Source organism: Pomacea canaliculata, linkage group LG2 (genome assembly GCF_003073045.1).
Source record: "Pomacea canaliculata isolate SZHN2017 linkage group LG2, ASM307304v1, whole genome shotgun sequence".
Taxonomy (NCBI): Eukaryota; Metazoa; Mollusca; class Gastropoda; order Architaenioglossa; family Ampullariidae; genus Pomacea; species Pomacea canaliculata.
In genome coordinates, this window is record NC_037591.1 from 32,633,842 (window position 1) to 32,657,455 (window position 23,614).

At 39.4% G+C, this 23,614-nt stretch overlaps 3 protein-coding genes across 5 annotated transcripts; 1 reads left to right on the forward strand and 2 right to left on the reverse strand.

The window, feature by feature from the left end:
- The first annotated feature begins 759 nt into the window (after nucleotides 1-759).
- On the forward strand, nucleotides 760-7,543 carry LOC112556155. Of its 2 annotated transcripts, XM_025224883.1 has the most exons (6): nucleotides 760-1,012; nucleotides 1,249-1,339; nucleotides 1,796-1,966; nucleotides 5,554-5,775; nucleotides 6,347-6,521; nucleotides 6,790-7,543. In XM_025224883.1, the coding sequence occupies exons 3-6, from the start codon at nucleotides 1,928-1,930 to the stop codon at nucleotides 6,906-6,908; spliced, it is 555 nt and encodes a 184-aa protein (XP_025080668.1). In that variant the 5' UTR covers nucleotides 760-1,012; nucleotides 1,249-1,339; nucleotides 1,796-1,927; the 3' UTR covers nucleotides 6,909-7,543. The 2 variants fall into 2 exon arrangements, with proteins under 2 accessions (XP_025080668.1, XP_025080666.1); XM_025224881.1 differs by lacking the exon at nucleotides 1,249-1,339.
- A 126-nt stretch (nucleotides 7,544-7,669) lies between these two features.
- On the reverse strand, nucleotides 7,670-15,714 carry LOC112556154 (heparanase-like). Of its 2 annotated transcripts, XM_025224879.1 has the most exons (10): nucleotides 14,998-15,714; nucleotides 14,025-14,214; nucleotides 13,107-13,280; nucleotides 12,188-12,361; nucleotides 11,795-11,845; nucleotides 10,886-11,092; nucleotides 10,519-10,630; nucleotides 9,800-9,909; nucleotides 9,376-9,513; nucleotides 7,670-8,726 (listed from the first exon to the last, which is right to left on the reverse strand). In XM_025224879.1, exons 5-10 carry the CDS (start codon nucleotides 11,836-11,838, stop codon nucleotides 8,576-8,578), a joined length of 762 nt encoding a protein of 253 aa, XP_025080664.1. In that variant the 5' UTR covers nucleotides 11,839-11,845; nucleotides 12,188-12,361; nucleotides 13,107-13,280; nucleotides 14,025-14,214; nucleotides 14,998-15,714; the 3' UTR covers nucleotides 7,670-8,575. The 2 variants fall into 2 exon arrangements, with proteins under 2 accessions (XP_025080664.1, XP_025080665.1); XM_025224880.1 differs by lacking the exon at nucleotides 14,025-14,214.
- Nucleotides 12,219-15,161, reverse strand: LOC112555823 (heparanase-like). Its single transcript, XM_025224353.1, has 4 exons — nucleotides 14,994-15,161; nucleotides 14,025-14,214; nucleotides 13,107-13,280; nucleotides 12,219-12,361 (listed from the first exon to the last, which is right to left on the reverse strand). The coding sequence occupies exons 1-4, from the start codon at nucleotides 15,159-15,161 to the stop codon at nucleotides 12,219-12,221; spliced, it is 675 nt and encodes a 224-aa protein (XP_025080138.1).
- Nucleotides 15,715-23,614: the final 7,900 nt, after the last annotated feature.

Here is a 23,614-nt window from a genome sequence, read left to right on the forward strand (position 1 = left end):
TTTGGGCGCCCGTGAGCACTGGTTTGTCTTGGGGGGAAAAAATTCATATAGACAGGGGGAAATGGGTTTTACAACTTATTATTCACAATTATGTTTAATTACTCCGCCCTTTGCTCGCCGGCTGACTGTCAATGTCATACTAATGTACTCTCTCTTCACACACACACACGTACATTTTCAGTGTACACTCACTCGAACAGAAAAGCACGTATAGAACTAATGGTTGTATTTACGTTAGACGTTATTTACATAAACATTAGCTCCCAGTGGCTCCCAGGATGTCAACCTTGAGAATCTTGTACGAGTCACTGATCGGCCCCCTCCTTCAGGCATGGTCAAGCGAAGACGATTTCATGATAGAAGAGAAGTGATAGCATCTGCATACATTATACCTGTCGTGGTGACTTTTTTCTGTTCTTCCTTGAGAGCTGGAGGTCCTACCTGTCTAGTTAACCCCCTCTTACCTCCAGGGAAGGGGGCAATGATAATAGTGGCTAGAGGCTGATTTAGGAGGAGTGAGGACGAGGAACCATCACATTTAGTCTGGCATTATTTATAACCTAATAATTACTAGTGATTGGTTTTGTTAATTTTTATTTTAATGAATCGATTCAAGACTGTATATTCCACTTGTACACGCTCATTGCTTTATATGTAATTATATATAATATAAACTATACAAGTTAATTTTTAAGTGATCTAGCACATCATCCCTCCTAGAACAATAGCCTGAACTCGGGTCTGGTCATGGTGTGCTCTCACGGATGACTGATGGCCGTCAATCAAATGAGAATTTCTGGAACATTTGTCCTTGTCAACTGGAGCCACACCTATTAGTACTTTCTTAGTATCACCACCACTAGTGTCAATCTTCTCCTTCGCCGTGGTTAAACGTGGGCTCAGTCATTTAAGTCCAGTAGGCTTGAGACTGGACTGCACTACGTTAACTACAGGTTGGTTTGACGATCCAGCGGTTGACCAGATCCTCTCAGATTTTTTTAAAAGAGTACAGGTAAAGATTGAGCTGAATTGTTGAATGTTTCTAAGTTGTTTTTTTTTTTTTGCTTTGTTTTTCTTTCAAATTGTGTTTGTTCATACATCCTCCTAACCTGAAGGCTCTAGTGGCAATGTATAATTATATTTTGATATGACTCGGAAAGCCTTTAGAATTTACATTATTATTATCTTCTTTGTCGTCGTCCTCCTCCTCCTCGTCGTCGTCGTCGTCGTCGTCGTCGTCGTCGTCAGACCTATCAGTAGCGTCGAGACGTCGTAGTGCCGTGCATTTGTTTCAGAAACGTTACGTAAACATCACCTTCTACTTTCTATTGATTACAAGGTGAGGTTATGGAGAGCGTGATCGTTATTGTTGTTGATGTTGCTGTCCACCATGCTAGAAACATTTAGATGATGCAGGTAACGTGTTAGCTTGAACTGGAGCAAAGGTGGGGCAAGTACATGAAGTGATCGTGGTAGTGATGATGACAACGACAAAAAAAAAATACCAACCATATTCATAATAAACTTGATAAACTCTACTGGTTGTTGGGAATGTGTGTGTTTGCGGGGGAAGGTGGGAATATGTGTGTGAGAGACACTATTTCAACATGTACATCTATATTATCTATTTTATATCATTATATGTATTGCTAGTACGAGCACTCTCTTAAAATTGTCCCTGGGATAAATAAATAAGGTTGTATTGTAATAATCTATTTTTAAGGAAGATTTTGTTAGTGGATTTCTAATCATCAGGCTTTTGCTTTAAACAAAAGATCACTGTTTTTTCTTTCAGGATGGTTGCGATGAAAACGTATCTGATTCTCCTTGCCACTACCTGCTCGTGCAGTACGCACATGCCCACGGTCGTCTGCTCGTGCCCCCCGCGCGCAACACCCTTTGGAGAGAAAACACGAAGGCGCCAGTGATGCACACCGACAATCAACTCAACTGCGGAGGCTGGGCGGTATGAGAATATCTGATGATTCATTTCTCTTCATGTTAGGGGGGAGCGTGTTTTCAGATATGTATAGCTTGTTTAAATTATTTATTTAAGTGACAGTAGTGTAAACATTTGTCAAACCAGATCACGTATATTTGACAGTGCGTCCGCTTACGAAAATCATTTATCCTGTGTATGTGTGTGTGTGAGAGAGAGAAAGGTGTAGAGGGATCTAAAAAGCATTTTTCTTTCTGTTCTTACTGAAAATGTTTCGGTATTGTCGCCAAAGGTATGCTGTAAGGTTAATAACTACTTTGAGGCTGGAGCATGTCTTCGGCTCACCATCAAAGTCCCCCAGATAGACATTTTAACGTTCCACCTACATTTGTTTCCAGATTTTTTAAAAATTTTTTTATTTTTTTTAGTGTTATCAAGCCATAATACATGACATGTATATATATATCAATCATATTATTCATATATATTTAAAGATATTAACACTGAACTGGTTCCCACACCCATGCTGTAACTAATGCGCTTGAAGCAATGAAGGATAATTTCTTTCTCTCTGCTTGCTTGCGTGCGTGCGTGAGAGAAGGAGCCCAAATATTCCCGAAAGCAACAGGCAACAAGATTTTCGGGATTCTCGGGACGAACTAACATGACCCTGCCTGGAGGAAAAAGATTTATGATTGTGATAAACGCAATGACCTGCGGCCTGTGTCGGCTATCTGCGGTGGCTTTCACGGTGGATTTGGCGGTTATTTGACCGCGAGCTACAGTTATGGCAATCCACAGGTGTCACCGGCAAGTCGGTTACCTGCGCACAGTAATAAAAATACAATTTTCGATAATAAACTTGACAGGACATACGTGGTTTCACCACCCATAAACCGATGTACAAAGAATAAGTACAGATGAGATTGCTATTCCTTTAAGTATTGAAGCAAAGTTAATTGAAGTATTACAGGGTCATGGGTTCATGAATCTATAATGTACGAAGCACGATAACAACCAAAATCAAAGACTAGGAAAAAAAAACTGTCAGGCGACATCACATTTTCTCTGCTCCGAAATCAGAGGAAACGAAATTGAGCAATCAATGGGTAAAACTTGACATTAACTTAAACTTTCAAAAGATTGACCAATGCGTGTTATAAATATCGCGAGAGGTCAACAGAAAATACAAAACAACGGCGTTAATCTTCAACGGACGTCAACAGTTGCCGCATCAGCAACAACAAATAAACATTGCTCTTCGTAAATATCCTATTTCCTACAATGAACGACGAATCAGCGATCTCGTCATGAGAGTCATCATCTTTTATCAGTGTCAGAATTTCACAGGATAGCCGCCTCTTGCTGTTTCCTTGCCCATTACGAGTAAAGTTTATGTTTATGACCGTATATGTATCCGTCATCTTGAAAACAAAAGTTTCAAGTTTTCCGGTATACGTGGTGTTTTGTTTTGCTGTTTTTTTTCTTTTTGCAAGTTTTATTATATTTTTATTTGCTTCATTTTAATAAATACCAGTCCTTATTGCATAACCTTTGACCTGATGTATTCGTGATGCGCACATTTTTTACGGTGACGCGTGCTGGGGGACGCTTGTGCTTATTGCGATGTCAATGAAACCAGGCAACATCTGTCGCTAAATACCGATGCTAAATGCATTCAGTTATTTACGTCCTCCTGGCGCCATACTGTCTCGGCAATTGATCGTTAAAATAATGACATTCATTCCGTAACTTTGTGCTCCTCGCAATTTTGGATTACTGTCTGTCTTAAATGCGCACTTAAAAAAAAAAAACTGCTGCAGAGCCACTCAAGTAAACAACAAGGTTGATATAGGACTGCCAGACTTCCTGTTTGCTGCTATCATAATAAAAGTAAACACACATACACCCAAGTTCAATTTCTTTGGATAATGGGGGGTTTTCATTTTTTTTTTCTTACAATTAACTCAACGTCGTCGAGAAGTTTGTAGGTGAAGGTCACAAGAAGTGTATGGTTTTGTGGAGAACGCTCGGGACATTGGAACCTTGGTCAACACTTGAATTGCTTCGCTAATACATTACAGTACATTTTCTATTACAGCGGGTCTAAGGGTACTTTGGAGGGTTTCGCTTTGGCACTTTGCCGATTGAGGAAGGTGTGAAATAAATACCGAGTGAACCGGGTGCTGTGTTTGAGGTGGCTAGGACAAGGTGAAGACTACAGAGCTTGATTGCCATGGCGCAGGGTGAAGACAAGCCAGCGCGTACTCGTTGTCGTAATTGTAAGAGTAGTGTTTTAATTGTTTCGTGGAGACCGAAACTCCAACCCGACATATATATAACCTTTTTGAACCAGGGGTATAGTACTCTTCTGTGCGCATTCATTGTGACAGTGTTGTTTTCAAGACCGTTTCAATACAAGTTGGGAAACAAACAGGATGTGTACGTTGGCTCAGGGAAACTATACGTGATATATGTGTGTGTGTGCGCGCGCTTGAGTGTGTTACTGTAGGAGGATGCCCGCGCGCTCGCAAACTTAGCTTATCATCGTGATTTTGTTTTTCTCTTAACAGTTTACATCGATGCATTTATATCACTTAGTTAATATTATTCTTATATAGCTCTGCCAGTCGATGTCAGTCTATACTGGTTTACATCTTGTCATCAACTTATTTCATTCATAGTTATATAAGCCCATCGTGTCAAGACGATATTTCCTGAGTGGCTTGATATCAATTTATATAAATAACTTCACCCGTTCAGTTATAGCCGTCACACTATATACCATCATGTATTCATCTCTGACCTTTTTGTGTGAGCTGTGCATGTGTATGATCATAGACCTGTAATAGAGCTTTACGCCGAAAAGTTTGTTTTATAGTACTGACGTAAGCAAGAGGAAAGTAAGATTCTACAGATATACATATAACAGATAAAACTTCCAGAGCTTACGAAAATGGACAGTAGACTGAAAGACTAAACAATGTTATGCGTATGTGTGGTTGTGTTTGTGTGCGCGCGCTTCAAGTACAGATAAAGCATAATTAAGATAGGTAAAAGTTATCACTTCATACATCGGTAAAACTTGTTTTTCCTGAAGAAAACTTTTTTTTTTACTATGGAACTGAAGGGCTCCAAGTGCGTGGTGACCCCAATTATCGGGTATTTCGACTCCCAGTTCCGGGAGGGGTGGTCCGGTGGAGCAACGGTTAGCGTCTGTCACCAAGACGTACAGTGAAGTTAACTGTCCTGGGTTCAGCACTCGTGCACGCTATTTTTTTATTTATTTTTATTTATTTTTTTCTGCATGTGGCGTCTATTTACAGGGCTGGCTGTCTTGCCGTGATATGGTCTTATAGTTCGCTGGGGGCGTAAAACACCAATTCCCTATCCCCCTCCCAATCCCGATCGAGATATAACAGCGGGACACGGAAGACATGTAAATGAATTTATATGTTGCAATAAATTTAAACTACTTGATCATAGTTAATGAATTTCAATATTTAAGTATTCGAGCGCCCTAATGTCATGCCACGGATATTTTGTGCTCCTCCTCCGCCCTTCTAGCCCACCCCGACAATTTGACATTTATCCTGCCTCCTCTGTTGATGCAGCGACAACACGAGACGAACAAGGGCAGATGCGGCGTTTGCGGAGATGCGTACGACGATGTGAAGCCGCTTTTTATACCTCCCAGTGGAACCTTCGCCACGGGAATCGTGGGCCGTTGCTACCTGGCGGGAACACGCTACCTCAGCGCCACCGTGCAACTCACCTCCAGCCATCTCGGCTACTTCGACTTTCGCCTGTGCGTCAACAACGACTTTCAAAAGCCGGTGAGATTAGCTCCTCTAGACGAAAGCCGATGAGATAAGCTCCTCTAGACGAAAGCCGGTGAGATTAGCTCCTCTAGACAGGTGGATTTCTTTTTTTTTTTTTACCCTCTCCCTCGGCTGTTAACAGTATTTTGCATCAGTCAAATCCTGACATTCTCATTTCTAATTATCATTTTTTCTGAAAGGATTCTGGGCACAATGACGGTAGGGAGGAAGGGGGGTGGGTTAGGGTCGGTCGCTTTCGTTTGACCATTGGGTCCAAGTTTCAAACCATACAAGAGCTTGCAAGTAACACAAAAAAAACCACAATTAGTTCATTACTGCGAACTTCACATACTGTTAATATCAGTGGACCTTCCATAAATGTGGCTCACCTCCCTTGCTTCCATCATACTTATTACTGTTTCCTGTAGACGGTTCTCAAACTAGTACACACATAAGCATAAACAAGCATGCAGGAAAATATATGTACTTGCACAGTTGCACTTGCCCACACACACAATGTACATATGCATGCACATGCACACAATGTACAGACTCAAGGTAATAAATCTTCATGACTGATTCTCAGGTAACCCAAGATTGTCTGGATAAGACTGTCCTTCAGATTGAAGACCCTGATGGTGTCCGGATAGGTACGCAGTACAACATCACAAACTTCAGACCCATTACCCTGGAGCTTCAAGTGCTATTGCCACCTGGCATAAGATGCACCCAGTGTGTCCTCCAATGGCGTTATGTTGCTGGTATGTTTTTGTATTGTATTTTTGCATTCTTTGACTGCTTGGAGATCTCTGTTGGTAAGATAAGAAGAGGTAGTCCTTTGTGAGTGAGAGAGAGAATGTTAAATACTATAATTCTCAAACAGTGAGCTAGCAAATGAAGAAGATTGTCTAGTGCTTCATTTCATGTATATCAACTGACAGCTATGTGCAGACATTCACATTGCTTCATGCTGTATCTCTTTAAACAAACATGGGACATCACAGTGCAACTTTGTTTCATCTCATACAGGCAATAACTGGGGATGTGAAGGCAGTGGTCAGAAGAAACGTTGTGGTCTAGGGCTAGGCCCACAAGAAACCTTTGTCAATTGTGCCGACATTGCCATTCTTGAAAGCTGCACATATTAAGCAGAGCGGTAGCACCAGCAAAGTGCAGAAAGCTTTCAAGCATGGTGCTGATGTCAACAAGTGGACTAAGATGGATCAATCTGATCACTGGATGCAATGTTAAATGTCGTTACAACTTTTACCTCAAATTGCTGTACAGTGGATATGATGCATGACAAATACCACAATGACCTCATTTTAATACTTTAAAAGTTCAGCTAACAGCATTATTGTCTTGCTGAATGTTCCACTAGGGATGATACTGTAATCTTGACTGTATCAGTTAAGAATTACCAATACCTCTACATCTTCAGACTGCATAAAAGTAAAAATATTCATTCTGTCCTAATCTGTCTGGATTCAGGTATACGTGCATGGAGAAATAGTAATTACAAAACATAGCATTTTGGATATCAAAGTTATGTAAAGTTTTCTCATTGTTGTTGTTTATTGTATTTGTTTTTGTCTTTACACTTACAAAACTAAATGTTTTCCAAAATTATTTTTACCACTGTACATGATCAATGGATAAGAGAGATTATTCAACATATTGAGCTATTCAAAGATTGTTGTCAAAATGATTAATAGCTTTATACATTCAAGATCAGCTGTAGTAGATACTCAAGGTAAATAAAAAATTAAAGTGATAAAATGAAGTAACTTGGTATTAACTAGCAATATTGACTTGGAGAGCAATGGAGTGAAGCATACAGCTTTATGCTGAAAAAACAAATACTTGTCAACGATAAGCAGTTGATGAAATGAATTATATATATGCCAAAACTCATCACTTCTTAAAATACTTGATCACATAAGTTTATATGATCTACAAAGATCCATACCTCTCAAGTCAAATTAAAAAACACAAGAAGATTCCATATAAAAAGCTTTTATTCTATAACTATATTTTTTATATGAATCTAGCAATTCTTCAAATGTATTTAAAATAAAGGCTAAAATGACTGAAACTAAACTGATACAATAATACTGAAAACAGGTTCTACAGACATTTTTGCAAAAAATAAATATGTATTGCACTTCCATGTCTTGCATATAACACAATTTGGAATATAAAAGCACCATGGTATATTCAAATTGACAGCAAAATAGAAGAATAAATGGAGTGAGACTTTCACAAATTCTATTTTCACAAGACTTCTGCCCAAAAAAAGAAATTAAAGCTTAAGGTTTTTTTTATCAATTAGCAGTTTTGGCATCAGCACAGGTATATCTGAAGTTCTCTGAAAGTCTAGTAAACAATTCTCCCTCATACACACATTCTAAGTGTTATAGCCCATTAGTGCATCCAGCTTATCCTCCTGCTTCCTCCACATTTACTTACCAATGCAATCTACACCAGGTTGCTGATGAAATAAAAATGCATACACTAAATTACAAGTCATCCTAAGCCATGACTGTCACCTAACTACACACCAGTTTAGATGCAACCTCAGTACAACGAGCGAGTATTTAATCGTGCAGGTGGGAGAGGGGAGGCCTGCCAAACGAAGTGCTTGCTGCTGTAGACAAATGGCTGCTCATTTTTCAACTATTAAAAGCTGGTCAAACAAACCATTTACCCATGTGATGAACTACGTGTTGCACAAACTGTATTCGGAAGAGGTTTACAAATACATGAGTATAATCAAAATGTATCTACATGCATACTATACAGGAGACAAATACCTTTAGTAACACGATTTTACATTTGCATCAGGAATGACTATATAAGCAAAGGAATAGGGGGCCATGGTTACTGGCCCAGAGTGCGTCTGAGGTAGTAAGGGAGGCAATTCTTCGTCAACCATCTCAAGTTTCTTTCCATTTAATGCAACATACCTGCAAAAAATTCAGTTTTTGAAAATACCATTTATGTCAAAGATCTAGGTTTTCTGGGGTCCCTCCCCCCCTTTTTTTTCTAAAGCAAGGAAGACAACACAGGATGCCTAAGACTTTCTGCAAGTACAGTTATATACCTTTACTTTGCATTACAGTTAAAAACTCTTAACTCCAGAAGTGTTAACCACAGAAGAGCAATGGAAACATTGATAGTTTTTTCCCCTTCTCACAGAAGAAAAATTAGTGTAGCATGTTTGGCTGTAAGCAAGTATTGACTATTCAAAACATGAGCATATTTACGAACTAAGCGGACAAAGTGTTTGACATGGGCATATATATAGGCAGAGACCTAAAAAACATTAGGCTCATAAATATAATTGTGTTACTGCTTTATTCTTAATCTGCAATTTGTATTATTTCTGGTAAAAAATAAGTAATTATAAGTTAGCAGAAAAATTATGAAGAAGTATTTTCAGCTGAAAAATAGTCAACACCACTACCTTTGAAATGCTAAAAATCTCTATAACTAGACAAGATGTAAATGATGATTGAGGTTTAATTAAAACTTAATGATGTTTAACAGCTACAGTTAAATCTAAACTCTGTAGCTTCTAAAGCCTAGGTGTGTAAACAATAATTTAAAACTCACTTTGACTTAAGCCCTTGCTCATCTCCTGGAGTCAGAAGGAACACGTCAAGTGATTTCTCTGCAAACTGAGTCAGGTTAAGGACTGCTGCCTTCTTCTGGACGTTGAGTGCATAAACCACTAAAGACCCAGCTGGATAACTGAAAAATTGTAATATCAATACAAAAATATGATTTTAAGAAGATATTAACTCCTACCACATAATTAATTAAAGTACATCTTCATGTACAGAATTTGTTTTCAGCTTTTTTTTTAATACCAAACTTGGTAGGTTTCAGCTATTGAGAAAGCGATTACATGACATTCTCTACCTGCAGCAATAATGGCATGCTCAACAACTTCTGAGTCTGCTGTTACCTCTACCAACTATATACCTTCTGCGTTATGCTTAATGAGATGAAAACTGATTAGAGTGGTAGAAGTTACCTTTCCCTGTTTGCACACTGCATATAGACACGAACATTTTCAGATGCACCAGTAACTTTAAAAACTGGTCCCTGGACTAGCTGCTTGAACAGTAGAGTCAGATAGTAATCCTATAGATCATTAAGAAAGAAGAGTTAAAAATATGTGTATTCTTCAAATTTGCTGCTTTCACTTAAATAAACATAAATTTACATAAACAACTAACACTTCTTCCTCAAAAAAGAACACAAAAATATTTGGCAAACTATTTTCATGGCTTAAAAAATTAATTTGGTAATCATTTAAGCTATGTAATTTCAAAAAAGGATGGAAGCCAATCTATCAAAATATCTTTTGGCATTAATTTTAAGAGACTTTGTAGTTCTATGGTTAGTGTGCTCAGCTATGGTGCAGGTTTCCACACTGAACCTCATTTGGATTGGTGACTACAAAGCTATCTAGACCCCAGCTGTGATAGGTCCGATTTTCACGGAAGGTAATAAGTTATGGCAGAAGGAGAGGGGTGACATACCCATGAAGCCAAAAGGTTTTGGGACCTAGGCCTGTAACCTTGTGAAGGTAGACTTGTACACGGACAATTGAGTGATATAAAAAAAAAAAACTAGTATAAAATCCAAATAAAAATACTGTCTACCAAGCTGTACTTAAACATTACACAAGAAGGATTCACAAGATACCAAGCAGAAAAGTATTTTCTTAATAATTAAAGGACTGCTTACAGGATTAGGAGTATAGTCATCTGCAACAAGGGGGTAGGTGCCATGGTAGAATGTCTGACGAACAACTGCCTGAAGGCCATAAAGGGCACACAAACCTAACTTGTCCAGCCACCTGATCAATTGAATATGCGCTCAGAAAACTGATCATAGCTCCATGGCACAAACATCCAAACTGTAAACATACTTTTAATATTTTCAACTCAAACTCAGACATGTTGTCTTAATGTTACACAGTCATAAAAAAATAGTGTTTTCCATAAATGTCACTTGATTATTTTAGATGTGATGTTTCCCAATATTTTTTCTTTTCTTTTTGATTTATTTTGGGTTTTTTAGTTCTTTTCAGACATCATGGCAGATGACTTACATGAAACCTGCAACAAAGCCATCTGTCACTCCTGGCAGTGCATTGCCTGTCACTGAAGAAGTCTCAGACAGCCAGACAGGAAGTGATGGCGCATAAGTATGTGCAATCAAGGTTCCTTTGTACAGCTCATCTTTCAGACTATCCAGTACAGAAGCATTCACGAAATCATGAATACTGGCTCTCCTATCCTCATCACTGAAGTAGTAACTGAATGCCAAAAACAAAACAAAAAAAAGGTTCTTCATCAAGTAATATGTGTCAACAAGAATAGACATTAAACTTATCGCAGATGCAGATATGCAGACAAATAGATCAACAAACTGAAAGATCGTCTACTTTAAGGGTCAAAGCTGGATACGAGATTTATAAAGGTTTCAGGGTGCTCTTTATATTCAACTAGATTCATGAGATTCTCTTGTAGCTCTTTATATTTTTTTAACATGAAGATCTTGAGGTTGCATGTAAAATAATCCTAGAAAAGCCTATAAAACAGATTTGACTACTACGGCATTTCCATCTCTTCCTCAAAAAAAAAAAAAAAAAAAGCCTGCTAACTGAGCAGTCAAACAGACAGTCTTAAATAAACTTTTCAATGGGTATGTATTATCTTTTTCCAAAAAATTGTCTTAAATCTGAATGTTTTCTGTGCCAGAATTTCTCTAATTTCAGCAGCATCACATTTGCTTTGTCTGAGTTGCAATCAATCTGACGCACAGTGTGACAGTCTGATTGTGACAGTGAATATGTGTGAGCTGAAAAAATTGCTTTTAAACAAGTTAGCAGGTATAACATCCCTTTGTCAGACTTTGATAGTAAGAAAAAACTTACTATACTAAACATTATCAACAGACATAAAATTATGGCTTGAAAAGCATCACAGGCAGAAGCTGAGCCCCAAATTAAACTTACTGATGAAGAGTTACAGCAGAGACAATGTTCTGTCCTCCTGACATAAGAAATCTGAAAGTCATATAACACACCAACAATATTTCCTCTTATATTATTATCTCTCAGTATCTAAACTAAAATGGTTGCAGTTTGATTTTTCTTAAGCCATTATAGCCTTTGCAATGAAAATGCTTCTGGAAAATAAAGACGGACTGTCTTGAAAGAATAAGTAGCTCTGAAGGAAGAATATAATTACAAATGTTAAGATCTATATGATGGTCTCACCATTTGCTCCTCAGTATGATAAAATTAGCTTTCTTTGCAAAGAAGGCAGTCCGAAAAAATTAAGTTGTTTTAAGCACATGTAATACCTTCTTAAAAAATAATCATGGGAATCAAAATGAAAGGACTCACTCTTTTAAGTAGTTTGCTGCAGAGTTCTTTGTTACTTTAGTGACATCAGGACCAACAATGCAGGAGTTTGATAGAGTGGAAACTCTGACAGCAATGACTTCAATGTTTGCATATCCTTTACCAACTGAGCTGCACTTATGTTGCGATGAGCAACTAAATAGTAGGCATTTGGCTCTGGGGCACAAAAAAGCATGAGATATAACATCATGAAACACCCTAAAAAAAAGAGGATAAATTCATAGATTACAACATTTATTGTCATGATTCCAAGTTTCTAATTACCTTTACCCATGCACAATACTCAATGTTTTATCATAGAGAAATCTGCATACATAGATACATAATATTTACTCAAGTACAGTACACTGTCATGACAAAAGATTTGTTGAGTCCTAACCAGGGGACACGGTTTGCTAATGCAACCTTGCTTTGCTAATTACTTATTGATGGCGGCTGAAGCTGAAGTGGTAGACTCACACTGACCTATTTATCATACCTAAAAACTAAATTTGTACTACTCACAAACAGACATGATAGACATAAACTAATAGACATAATAATCTTGATGGTGAATTTGAGACAGAGAAAAATGATCTTATACAGCAAGCTGCAGCTAAACATTTTATCTAAAAGGGATCATTCTTGCAAAAGCATACTTCTATATATCATTTGCAAGTGGACATATTATCAAGAAAACTAGCTGCAGAATTAAAAGGCAAACAAATAAGCAAATATATCGCAATTTTTTTTTTAAACATAATTTTTTTTTGTGAAATGTTCAAATGAAGGGGAAAGTTCTTTACAAATATCCACTTTGGAAAAAAGTGGTTTGATTTGATTTATTAAAGTTACACAGTACACACTTTGCAACACTTCTGAATCAAGAACAGTAATGCCCTATGCAGCTCATCAACCTTACCATTTCCAAGCTGGAAGCATGGGATTCTGTAGCCCTGTTCTTGTGAAAACTTCAGAAGTTCACGAGCATTGTCTGGATACCAAGAATCACCTTGTCTCAAAAATTCATTGAAGTCAAAAATGAGATCCCATTTGGCAAGGTTTACTAGCTCATTAAGTCGTGTCCAATCAGTGCCTGAAAAATAAATAAATCCACAAAAGTATGATGTTTCATTTAAAGCTACAGTTTTCATGTACCTTAGCTCTTTTTAGGCTTAAATGGAAATTATTTAATGTGTCATTTAAGATGTAGTTGCTTAATTTTAAGAATGATACCTGTTTGTTTAGTCCTTGTTACTCCTTAAGGAGCATAGGGCCACAACAAAGAACAATATTTACTATTTGAAAATAAATTGTAACAGGGTCATAATTTTAAAGACTGGTAAATGTGGACAGATGTCAAGTTAAGTAACAATGTTCCAAAGACGAAAATGATTCTAATGTTGTCTCTTGTGATAAAGCGTTTCAAGCAGCTGTCCTTTTAGCAATTTCTTCTTTATTGTAATTAAAATACATGCATTGCCTAAAGTCTAGTTCATGCTTTTGAGTCAATAAACCAGCCTAAGTGATATTCTTATGTAGATAAAAGACACAAAAAAGAAATTATGCTTGAATGGTCAGCAAAAGGCAGGATAGTACAGATAACAAAACAAAAAGAAAGTATCTGGCAGTGTTTTGATTTGTTGGAGGAAAAGTATCAAGCATAAATAAAACTTACATGCATACAAAACAAAAAAACAACTAAATGCACTCTTTTCATCAATTTTTACTAGATAAATCCTATTTCTTAAAATCAGATTACTGTTACAATCTCTTCTCAGAGGGATGGGGAAGAATGAATTTACATGAAGATTCCTTTTGAAATTCAAAAGTTCTATACCATTGATTGTAAAGTTCTTGACTTTAACAGAATAATCCAGGACTTCATCATCACTTCTGTTTGTATTACCACCAGCATCAGCATCTGAATCGGTTGCTGTTGAATTGAAGATAAGAAAATCTGCAGCTGTACCACCAACACGGAAAATACTGGTGCTAGTGCTGTAGCCAGGGAGTGCAGAGACTTTGATCTGTAGCGAATGTTGCACAAGCAGTTAGTAATGCTCATGATGATGACAACAAAAAAGACAGTTTGTTAATTAAGATTTTATTGATGAAGGGTAAGGTGTTAGAAACTTAATTTACTGCACTTTTCTTGAGGTCAGCTTTTTGTGAGGTTGATACCCATCTCTCTATCCCTGCCTTTCCTACCCCAACCCCAATCAGGTACCTATTCAACAGGTGGGTCAGCTGGGTGAAGTATGCTTACATGGGTACAGAATCAGTTAGTGAGCAATGATAATGGTGATAGCTGAATAAAAAGCGTTTAACCTCTTATAGTAGCAGCTCCAAACACACATTACAGTTGCAAAAACAAACAAAAAAATGCAAGAACTGAAAGGTGAATAAAAACGAAAAAAAGTATGCAAGACAGAGCATGCAGGATATAATTGAGTGGGAAGGTAGGATACAGAGAATGAGGAATATCCACCTAAAACTGAAACTCGAGGAAAAAATGTGTTGTTAAATGTGACTTGACTCTCCAACATGACTCTCAAACATACAAGGTTTTTATAGGACACAGAATGATCAACATTTAAACAGCTAGGAGACATCCCCTAAAAGGATGCAACAACTCAAAAAGATTGGGCTAATCGGTTACTCTCCTATATTTCATTAGAGTTAAAGTTGCCAAAAAGCTTTAGTTGATGTTCAAATGGATACTTAGACACCATTAATTAATATATTCTTGGTTATATTGTAAAACTTAGTGCTTGTGTGTATACCCATATAAAAACAAACAAAATACATACGTAATATCAAACTGCTTCCATTCTCTGCGCATGAAACTGAGATCTAGAGTTATGCCCACAAACTTTGGCCCTGTGATACTGACAGGATGCTGCAGATCAGCCGAGATGTTAAAAATCGTATCCAAAGCCGTCCATCCTTCCCATGGCTCACTTGCTAATGGCATCTTAACCGAAGATGCAGGCACTTTTGAAACAAGCACTGACACACCAGTGTGTCTTGTTGAAAATGGTTTTTTCACGTTGACAGAATCATAAGTATCTTTCATATTCATCTTTTCCACAAAAAATGTACGACCGTCTGCAATCGTCGCCAGCAACATTGCCGTTAGAATAACAAACGTCGCTTCCGCCATAATTAAGATTTACGATATGTGTACTATCACAGTTCATGAAGACTTAGCTCTCGCTCGGTAGTATTACCCAGTAATTCATCATAGCTCACGCTGACAGATGCCAATCGTCGACTTAACCCTTTATTTAAACTGTAGATAACGCCGATATCTCGTTTGCGATATTCTTTCTCCTGCGAAGAAAACTTAACTACTCAATACATAAATGACACACACGTTAATTGCACACAAAATTCACACTGATGTTATCTCTGCTCAATTGCTTTTTAATCTTCAAGGAAACTTTTAATGAGGAAAAGAAAACTTTGCCAGTTTCAAACATAACCACACCACTATTTCGCTGAATGTCAGTGCCTACTGGGGGCAAGCGGAGTCACTCTGCTAAACTTTCTAGTCATTCGGAGTTATCCCTCAGCGATCGTCATTTACATGTCCTTTGTCGGGCCAAGTCTTACCACTCTAAATAGATGCCACCAGCTTTCGTTTGAACCGTTTAGGCGAAGCGAATCGTCTTTGTTTATTGCTTATGATCCTAAAAAATTTGACGGAGATCGCGTTGCACGTTTTACCTGGGGAAATAAAACTGCGGTATCGCAGAGAATGGGAGACGATCTCTATTAATTTTTTATCATATACGGTCGTCAAGTCCAGGGCAGGGCACCGCTGGGAGAACAACGCGAGAAAAAAAGTGTTGGAGAATCTCATTTATTCATCCGTTCGCCCCCTTGACTGGTACCAGTAGTCACGGTCTGCCAATCCTTGTTTTGGGCGATAGTGATCGGTGCTACACTGGCTACATGCACGTACAAGACGACTATAGTCCTTTCTTTGATATTCATAAGCCAGTTCCGAGCATGCTACCCTGTTACCGGATCATAGCAGTATCAGTTATTTCAAATGCTTATCCATGAATATCTGTGTTATACTAATTTAAATGAAGAATTTAAACTAAATCTGATGTTTTAGGGGAGCGGCGGAAGTCCACTGGCAGGTCTCTGTTTTGTTGAATGAAAGACCATATGTGTGGACTTAGTTTTATGTGGCAAGCGTTGGGTGTGTCCGTGACACTGCTGTAGTCTGAACAATTCTCATCCTGAACTCTGTTTGTCATCCTTTATGAGAGATGAGTCAATGAAGGAGAAAACTCCAACTTATTCCAGTCGGCTCCTGTTCACAGTGATGGTCGTGTTAGTGTCAATTTTCCTACATCCCCGACTTAGTTCGCTGAGCTCACCTCTAGTTTAAGCTCTGCTCTCAAACTTGCAGCAAGTCAACAAACTTTAATTGTAGTCTTTAATCATTGTTGTTTTGTTTCTGTCACCAAGTAGATCAATGCTATCGGTGAGGCACTGATTGTTGATGGTTCTGCTTCCTGTTGTGGAACGCTCATCCAATTTGGAATGCGTAATTCAGTTTCAAACATAAAGAACTTTTGCCTCCCTGTCCAAGGTTGATTCATATGGGTATTCTTATCCCTTTGTTTTTCCTCACTGGCTGTCCACGCCCTGAAGCTGGGTTTTCCCCTTTGTTATTGTCACACCAACCGATCGAGCTTATACATCAAGGCCATCAGATTAATTAGATTAAGGAGGCCTGCGGCGTTTCTCCAGCAGATGTTTTTCAATAGTTTTACAGGCACTTTAGTGTATGCATAAAAACCATTACTAATCGGACAAATACGTTTGATAGTCATATACAAACTTTGACAAACTTGGTCCCACGTTTGTTCATATTTGTCATGTTAACTAAAGACATTAGGTGCTAGTAAGTGCAGGTCAAAGCCATACATCTAATTATTTGTAGGTATTTTAGTTTGACGAAGAACGTTTGTATTTTTAAAGTGTATGTATCATGTGGCTGTTTTGAAATAAAGAATGAACTCAGAGGTCGAGACAAGCTTTAGGGAATCAGAAACATTCGTGAAATGGAATACCCGGAAACCACCCATGAAGGCTTATATCTTGGCATCGCGTCTCAATCCGTCAGGGTTCCCACGTGAAGAACGACACTTCGTTCCCAAACATATGATAAAACATGATCAAAGTTCTGGAAATCTTTCGCACAGTTATGATTACTGTCACGCAAGCGACACGTTAAGATCATTATTTGCATTGTACTGGAGGAAAAAAAACCTAAAAGCTTTGTTCAATGTTTCAAAATTGGCTCTGTCTTTCTCTTGCCTGCTCTGTCTTTCTCATTAGGCTTCGGTGTCATCCCATAAATTGCAAAAGCATTGATTACAGACTTCATTCTGACACAGTTTACATATACCACACGAATACCACATATTAGAGTACTTTACATACTTCATTTTGCAGTTTTACCCGAATGGAGTGAGCGTCATTCACTGTCTTGTTTTCTTATTGCCGTAGACAGACTTTACTTCGTCTGATGCCGTTTACTGTGACAGTTATCCTATTTCTGCAATGATCTTAAAAACAACATGAATACAACATCATTTATTTCGGATGTTAATATGCAATTTGTAGGTACGTAATTCAAAACAGTGTATCCCACCCCGTGATAAATACACCGATCAATGTTGTTTTTCCCCCTCTGGGTCTGTTCTGATTCCTACAGAGCCACATAAAACATTCATCATCCTAATTAAAATGATTGTACCTGTTTATCTTGGAGTGACAAAAACAGCAATTGATTTTTGTCCTTTCTTTTTTATTCATCTGCGCATTATCTGCTAACCAGAAAACAGTTTACTATTATTTTGTCAACAATATACCCGTCGCAAATGACATGGCGCGTTTCTACGCATGTCGGATATTTCAGGAAAATAAAGTAGATTTGCTGTTGCACGTGTGTGTGGCGGGTTATCCTCTTCCTCCAATAATTAAGTGCACACTATTTAATAAGAGTCAGACCTCAGAAACAGGCCCGAATGAGCTATACATCTTTGGCTATTCGCCAGCCACATCACATGCTTCGTATGGAGCACTCGACAAGGTTCAGATCCAACAATCTTATGTGGACTAGCTGAAGACAGAGAGAGGTGATAGGCATTGTAATTATAATTAACGCATGCAGCGCTCAATATTTTAGCAGGTTGTCTCAGAAGTACAAGCACATTGCAAAATCGTTTTCAGGTGGAAAAACACTTTCCCCTTTCAAGCTCAACAACCTACGTCAACACATTGGTAAACAAATCCCTGAAGTCGTTCGGCGTATAACCACGTGCCTCAACGGCCTGATGAAGAAGGTCAATCAGCACTCCAGCTTATGTCATTGGCCAGATGCTGCAGAATAAGAGCGCCTGTCCGCTTCTCATTATTCTGCCTGTGTGTGAAGTTACTAGGGGAGGGGAGGATGGTGAGGGGAGGCAAGCACCAGGCTGTTCGTTATCGCTCTTTGTTAACCTCTAGAACTGACCTTTGACATCTATTTATAAGGAGGAGGCTCGGGAAGGAGTGGGGATAGACGTGTTTATAGAAATCAGGTTTTTTTATAAAAAAAATTGCGAAGTTTCCTGCAGCAACATTTCGCGAATTACCATATTTACATGATTTTTATGTGTGATTACACTGCTCGCCTAGCCTACGGAGAGAAGGTAGGAGAGGTGGGACATGAAAACAAACGAGGTTCTCGTTGAGGTTTTTTTTTTTAAGGTCTTGTTTGCATAGAAAACATGTTGGAGATGCATGCTTATTGCTGTTTTGTCTATGTGTACGAGTGCATGTTTGCGCGAGGGCTCAACATGATTATTCTATGCTATGACATGCTAGGCTTTGCTATGCTGTGCTGTGTTAAGACAAAGGAAAATGTGGCAAATAAAATCCTTGAATTTTGGTGCACTACGAATTTGACCATGTAGCATAATAACCAAACAAAATGACTTCTGGATGTGATCTGGACCATCGACTCGCTCTGGTTTGTAGTCTGCAAAAGAATTTTGCATACTGGACAAGTACCATCTTATCCCCACCCCGTCACAGGGTAAAATTTAAGAAACGATGTTCAAATACAAGCTTTATATACAAGGAACGATCTACCGCAAGATGTATTAATTTCATAGAGTCTGAGCAGTAGGCTGTATGTAGTATTATAATTGTGTTTCTTGTTAATTAGTCCGCTGTATTGACTAAGAGTTGGAGCAGTAAGCTATATGTAGCATTACAATGTTTAGTGAGAATATCACGGGCCACCTCTTGGTTTTATTGACATTGGCGGACGAAGTGGCCACTGATTTTTTCTCTGACCAGGGCCGCTAGCTGATTTATTTATTTTATTTATTTATGTATTTATTTATTTAATTTATTTATTTATTTTGTAAAGGTCTCAATGAAGGGAACAACTTGGGGAGCATTTGGAAGCGCGACGTCAGCGACCTTGCGATGTGAGCAACGTGTCTGTATGCTAGTGGTTACGAACAAACTCTTGGGATCGACATGTGGTGACATTTCAACTATAAGAGTTAGATGTCATTCTCTTCCTCGTCATTCTTCCTTATTCTTCCTCTTATTCCTTATTGTTCATCATTCTTCGCCTTCCTCTTACTCGTCTTTAATTTCATCGGTCTTATTATATATACAAGTACAATACAAATACAATAAAACACAATACAATAATATATAATAGCCAACTTTATTTGTCCCAATGGGCAATTTAAGTGGGAGGTGTGCTCTGCTTTATTACAATTACGATGCAGTGGGATAGAGATATTAACACTAACAAGAGCAATGAGAGATATGGGCAAGACATTCTATGCTCACCTACAACATCACACACACGCACACATCGCTGACAGTTCATCTATGACTGAGCAGCTGGACTGCTGATGGCACAAAAGATTTCAGATGCCTATTGCTCTTACCTAGCGCTTGCCTGAACTTAATAATACAAATTTCCCCGCTAGGAATTGTCTTCCACGTCTTATCAACTGCTTTATTTTGCTTCGATTCTCGCGAAGTCCTTCAGCACCGCTTAACCCTCCCTGACCAGGTGGCGAGGGGCAAACGTGGGGGGACAGCGTGGCAAGGGTGGGCGGTCGGACTAGCGCCCCCTGGGCAAGAGCCCCCACCCTGGCAGATGACTGCGAGCTTCCCGGCGCGAAGGAGGGGAAACTTTCCGGCAATACGTAGCCAGGATCCGCCTGTACTTTGCGCGATGGATGGAACTGGCAGGCAAGGCAACTACTTTTGAAAGTCTGCAGGACTTGTTGCTGATGGAGCAACTGTTAAACAGTGTGCCCCTGGACCTGGCCACGTTCATCAGAGAAAGAACGCCTAAGGACGTAGATGACGCGGCAACTTTGGCCCAACACTTTACGGAGGCGAGAGAGGCAGCGAGGAGCCATCGCGCACACCCCACCACTCGTCCTCAGGAGGGCGAGCAGCGAGAAAAACCAAGTGAGCCCCGCGTCACGGAGGATAAGAAGCAAGAAAACAAGATGTGCTTCCACTGTGGCAAAGAGGGCCATTTCAGGAAGGAATGTCCGAAACTCCACAAGAGCACCGACGACAAGGTCGCCAGTGTGAGTACGATTACTCTGGCTACCGTGAGGGCGGTGGATCGGGAGGCGAGGGGCGGAGCGTTGCTGGGCGGAAGCTGTAAACGTACTATATACGTACTCTGACTTCCGCACGCAGGTGAGCCTCAATGGTCATGAGGTTACTGCCGTACGTGACACGGGCGCTGACATGCTATGTGTCAGACGCGACCTGGTAGACAAGAAAGACCTCACGAACAGGGAACGGAGGGACTAGCGCCCCCTGGGCAAGAGCCCCCACCCTGGCGGATGGCGAAGACGGAATTCATCGTCACTCATCGTCATACAAACATAATCCATCATCAATCATAAAACATCATCATCATCATCATGGCAGATTTGCGGTGGGGCAACAAAGTTTACATAACTTACAACAAAACACATAAGATCACATCAAATACTAGTGGGGGATCCATGTTGCACACAGATAGCAAATAATAATAAAATAAATCATCTAAAATTATCTCACAAATACAATCGGGATAGAAATGTAATCACAGCATCAAAACGTGCCTTCACAATGATTCGCAAAATATCCCTAAGTCAAACAGAGTTGTAAACACTTCAAAGTAGTTCAATCAAAACAATTCAGGAAACAACTATACTTAATCATCAATCAAAGCAGTGAGTGTACACACATTTCAAATCCAAATCTCAGTATACACAATAAAGCCCACAATGGCAATTTCTCTGTAATAAACAGCAATGAGAGATATGGGCAAGACATTCCTATGCACACCTACAACACGCCAGGAATGCTCTTCCTCCACCCTGTCACTGCCAGGCAGGTGCGCCGACACACTAGCAACTACACTAACACGCCACTGCACATATTTCCATGGCAACACCAATGCTGGTAGACACTTCCAGAATCTTTGGCCAGGACATTCGTGGAAACGTCGACAGGGTGCTCGATTCCTCGGCGACCGACAAGGGAAGAAACCCCAGGGCTACCCGGATCGGTTCGACGTACCCAGTCGTCCATCGGTTGACAGTCACCTCTGGGTGGGTCCGGTGTAGGAAGAAGGTTCTCAGGCCCTCCTATAGTTAGGGATCCATTTCAGCGGGTCCTCCTTAACTGTTCCTCCACATTAGTTCCTGTAACTTAGTGACTAATGAGACTCTATCATTCACTGCTACTATTAGTCTCCCTCCCGTTAAACTCCTCACGTGATTTCTTATCGAGCGTTAAGATTTTTCTCATGAAACAATTTAACAATTCTTTTGCCGTGAAATCAGAATTTAGAATTCAGGATATAAAATATATAAAAACATATTTGTTTACCTTTACTCGGCAAGGAACTAAATGCACAGATTCCCCTGTCTGTATTCACACCTGTACAGGTAGGACCAACCGTCTCGGCCGCTGCGTTAAAGCGGTCCGGTGGTGCAACGCCTGTCACCGATACAGTGAAGGTTGGCTGCCCTGAGTTCAGTTCTCGTCTCGGGCACGCTGTTCTTTCTCTGCACGTGGTATCTGTTTACAGGGCTGGCTGCCTTGCAGGTAATATAGCCTCAGCTGCTGGCACGGCGTAAAACACCAATTCCCCACCCCATCCCCCTCGGCGGCTGCGTTGGGAATGTCACACACTGCTCACGAAGCGAAAAACCTGGAGGTGAACTGTCGTCACTAGTGTCACGTGTCATCAGTGATGCTCCTGCACGGGGTTTTTGGATTAAACCCTTTTTTTCTCTTTTATTCTCACGCAGTAGACACACGCTCGAACTACGCTTACACGGGAAATAAGACATTTCCCTGACACACAACATTATTCTTATCTTGTAATATCTTGTAACTAGCACTTGTTTTGCTTACTTTAATTTTACTCTTTTGTTTATTTTTGTATGTGAGCACATTTGTCAGTATCCCTGCAAGATAAAAAGCGTTTAAGGTATATTGTCATTCCAAAATACAGATATAAAAATATTAAATATATTAAAACAGAAGAAAATTTTTTTAGTCTCTCACTGTTTTACATTGTTTATTTCAATTTGTCTGAATTTTTGTTATCTTTATCAAGATTCATCCTGAAGAAACTTTTGTTTACAAGTAAATCACACTGGAAAAGGAAGCATGCACAAGTTGACTTTTTCTGTTCATTTATTCCTCCTTGTCTTTCCGTTTACCAGTTTTCCAGACAATGAAAAAAAAAAATATGGTATAATATTTGAGTTTTCACTCTGTTAAAAAAGACCTGTAAAAGGGGATTTAGTGGGACACGGTGTTCTCGGGTCACTCTGTTCCCCCTTTAACTATCACACAAAAAAAGTGTGCTCGCGCTCGCATGCAAAGCCGTACAAAGAACGAGTGCACGAGCGTCATTGCTTTGTCACCCCGAAGGGAAGAAGCTCATCTCGGAGTTTATTCCTCACACGCAACGCGTCCTAAGCCTCCCAATCTTCACCCTGCTACTCAGCTTCCGCACCTACCCGTGCTGTAAAGGGCATCGTAACTTCTTGCCCACCTCATCCCCTCCCCACCTTACCCCAATTGACTATAATGTGCAGCTACTTCACTAACTTTTGGAAAGCGCCAGTAAAAAATTACAACAATAATTATAACAATAGCTTTTTGGGCGTCTGCCGTTTATTATGTCCTTTTATTTTGGCTTTGAGTTATAGTCATAGCTAATGGCGAAAATAGTTACGGGGTAGGTTGCACGAGGGTTTGAGAATCGATTGCATGTAGAAAGGTGCTATTCATCCTCGATCATCCCGTGATAGTTTTAGGGAGTCTAATGTATCAAAAGGTGGCGCTAACGGTTGTGCA

Bases quoted from the DNA above. Each gene is read 5' to 3' on its own strand.
- LOC112556155 (XM_025224883.1), top strand. From the start codon at position 1,928: ATGCACACCGACAATCAACTCAACTGCGGAGGCTGGGCG. The intron at 1,967-5,553 runs GTATGAGAATAT...CTGTTGATGCAG, and splicing joins TCAACTGCGGAGGCTGGGCG to CGACAACACGAGACGAACAA. The intron at 6,522-6,789 runs GTATGTTTTTGT...CATCTCATACAG, and splicing joins CCAATGGCGTTATGTTGCTG to GCAATAACTGGGGATGTGAA.
- LOC112556154 (XM_025224880.1), bottom strand. From the start codon at position 11,838: ATGTCAGGAGGACAGAACATTGTCTCTGCTGTAACTCTTCATCA. The intron at 10,631-10,885 runs GTAAGTCATCTG...TCAATTGATCAG, and splicing joins GGCTTTGTTGCAGGTTTCAT to GTGGCTGGACAAGTTAGGTT. The intron at 8,727-9,375 runs GTGAGTTTTAAA...AATTTTTTGCAG, and splicing joins GAGCAAGGGCTTAAGTCAAA to GTATGTTGCATTAAATGGAA.
- LOC112555823 (XM_025224353.1), bottom strand. From the start codon at position 15,161: ATGCCATTAGCAAGTGAGCCATGGGAAGGATGGACGGCTTTGGATACG. The intron at 14,215-14,993 runs GTATTTTGTTTG...CATTCGCTACAG, and splicing joins AGCAGTTTGATATTACGTAT to ATCAAAGTCTCTGCACTCCC. The intron at 13,281-14,024 runs GTATAGAACTTT...TTTATTTTTCAG, and splicing joins CAAGAACTTTACAATCAATG to GCACTGATTGGACACGACTT.